Raw genomic sequence first — 2,500 nt, 5'->3', positions numbered from 1 at the left:
TGAGAATCCCTTGACATGCCATGTTGATTTTGACATTGTTAGTGTTCAACATTGCCCTGAAATTGACTTAGTTGCCAAAACCTGGGCATACATGCTTGGTTTCATGGGTGACATTTGTTTAGAGTATTTTTAGATGTGTAGCTGTAGGCCAAAGGAAAATTATCTAGCTAGAATGTAGAATTCTGATTTTATGTGTCATAGTGAAAGACAAATTAATGTTATTTATCAAACAAGGAGTTAGTCTGTCCTTCATAGCAGGATTGTTTTACTATGATAGTGTTTAACAGTATCCTTAAAATCGCAGTCCTGGCCAAACTAATTTTATCTAGCTAATGGGAAGTTTGATCTGTTTAGCATTGTCAAACGAAAGCTCTATTATGGCAAGTTTGATTCTACTTTAGATAATGTATCAGAATATTCTTCAGTTGGGAGCTGTAAGCAAAACTAATATTATTTATTGAATGGGAAGCAGAGGTTTCATGCCGTATCAAAATCATTGATTGATATGTATATCTTAATGTGTAGAGTCATGTCCTTAAGCAGGGGGCAGTAGACATAAACTAACGTTCTTTAGCTGACCGGAAACATTAATTATTTTTTAATGTCTGTAAGTATATCCACCGGGAGGAGAGGGTTTACTGTATGCCATGCCAATGATCCATAATTTTTGCCTTGATCAGAATTTATGTATTTTTTTAGAAATATTTCTTTTTTTCTGATGATCACCTTGAAGCTCCCGAGACTTTTCAATAATTGCTAGAACTAGATGATTAAAGACTATCATTTCAGTTTCGGATTTGTAAAGGCTTCAGATGCTTGCTTGACCCATATGGGAACTTGAAGAAGGAGATGAACAAATAACAGCAATAAGTTTCATTGGGATTAGAGAGGTGTTTGTTGAGACAATGCAAGGCATAAGGAAAGCTATAACAGGTTGTTTGAATTGTGTAATTTCAAAGGTTTTAAGGTTACTAATTAACAACAGGGGCAAGGAACAGGTTATCAGACTGATGAACATTGTCCTAAAGAACCAAAATATGCACATATAATTTCAGTGCCTAAGGCCCATCTCCATTTGAATTAGGCCGGGGGGGGGGGGTAGTAGTTACTGACCATATATGGAGGCTAAGCTTATCTTAACTGATGAAAACTAGTGAGTGCAGCTCAGTATCAAGGAGCACTGTTTGTGGGTTTTCACCGTTTCCAAAAATCGTCCACATCCGATTTTAAGCTAGAATCATGTGAGGAAATTTAAACCGAGAAAGGTTGAAGATTATAATCCATTTTATAAAGAGACGCCAGCAGCAGGAATAATGCAATCGATATTTATTCCAGTTAACCCTCTTCATGACACCAAAAGTCATTATCAAATTTTGAATATCGCCTCCTGGCTAGTACATTTTAACAAGTCTGCCTAGCATTCGCATGGCCGCAGATCGATCCCCGCCAGGAACAATGAGTTTAAGTTGTTTACTGGGGATGCCACTGCTGTGGTTGGGCACCATATTGAGGGGGGGGGGGGTATGTTTGCCGGGCTGACGTTGTGGAGAGCATTTATTCTGATGAAACTGGAATTGAAACCAGACACCTTCACCTTACCTTCACCTTTAGGCCTCAAGCACACTAGCGACTCTATGGCGCCACAAAGACACAGCATCGTGTGGTGGGGATGTGGTCTCCCATAGGTTTCCATTGTTTTCAAAGCCACCCCATGCCTGTGGCGGGGATGAGCGACAGAGAGCCACAGTCGCTTGCCACAGTCGCTAGTTTGCGCGGCAAAACTTGAAAGCAATGGAAACCTATGGGAGACCAAATCCCCGCCACATGATGCTGTGGCTTTGTGGCGCCACAGAGTCGCTAGTGTGCTCCCGACCTTACTCCTCTCTCCAAATAACTTTTTTTTAACAGTTCATGATGATTTCTTTTTTTTAGTTCTCCTCCCAATATTCGAGAAAACTTCGAGCATATTCTGCTTCATTAATGGTCAAAGACCAACAGGATTACTAATCTCTTCCCTAACCTGAATCCCTGTTTCAGGTCTGGGTGTCTCTAGCAATAGCAGTGATTATCAGCTTGGTTGTTGGTCTGATCATCAATTATATAACTGATCATGTAATAAAGGTATTCCTCCATCCCAACGAAGTAACCTCGTTAGAGATGATCGAGATCTCTTGGATTACCAAAGTGATGCTCGCTGAAGGTAAGGAGCAAAGGCATGGGAAATCAATGGTTACATGATTAGGGGGTGAATTACATTTCACACTTCTCTAAAATATGGAAAATGTGAATCAAGCTATATATATATATATATATATATATATATATATATATATATATATATATATATATATATTATATATCCTCATAACCATCATCATCTCCTCCCACGCCTATTGACGCAAAGGGTCTTGTTTAAGATTTCGCCAGTCGTCTTTATCTTGAGCTTTTAATTCAATACTACTCCATTAATCAACTCCTACTTTGCGCTTCATAGTCCTCA

At 39.1% G+C, this 2,500-nt stretch overlaps 1 protein-coding gene across 1 annotated transcript in view; it reads left to right on the top strand.

Moving 5' to 3' along the window:
* LOC137630909 (glutamate receptor ionotropic, kainate glr-3-like) overlaps positions 1 to 2,500 on the top strand; it is a 14,227-nt gene that overhangs the window by 7,460 nt on the left and 4,267 nt on the right. The window contains exon 4 of the mRNA XM_068362444.1: positions 2,038 to 2,200. Coding sequence (XP_068218545.1) covers positions 2,038 to 2,200 — 163 coding nt within the window. The remainder of the gene's footprint in view (positions 1 to 2,037; positions 2,201 to 2,500) is intronic.

The sequence above is a fragment of the Palaemon carinicauda genome, chromosome 39, assembly GCF_036898095.1.
Source record: "Palaemon carinicauda isolate YSFRI2023 chromosome 39, ASM3689809v2, whole genome shotgun sequence".
NCBI lineage: Eukaryota > Metazoa > Arthropoda > Malacostraca > Decapoda > Palaemonidae > Palaemon > Palaemon carinicauda.
This window is presented reverse-complemented; position numbering and strand designations above follow the sequence as displayed.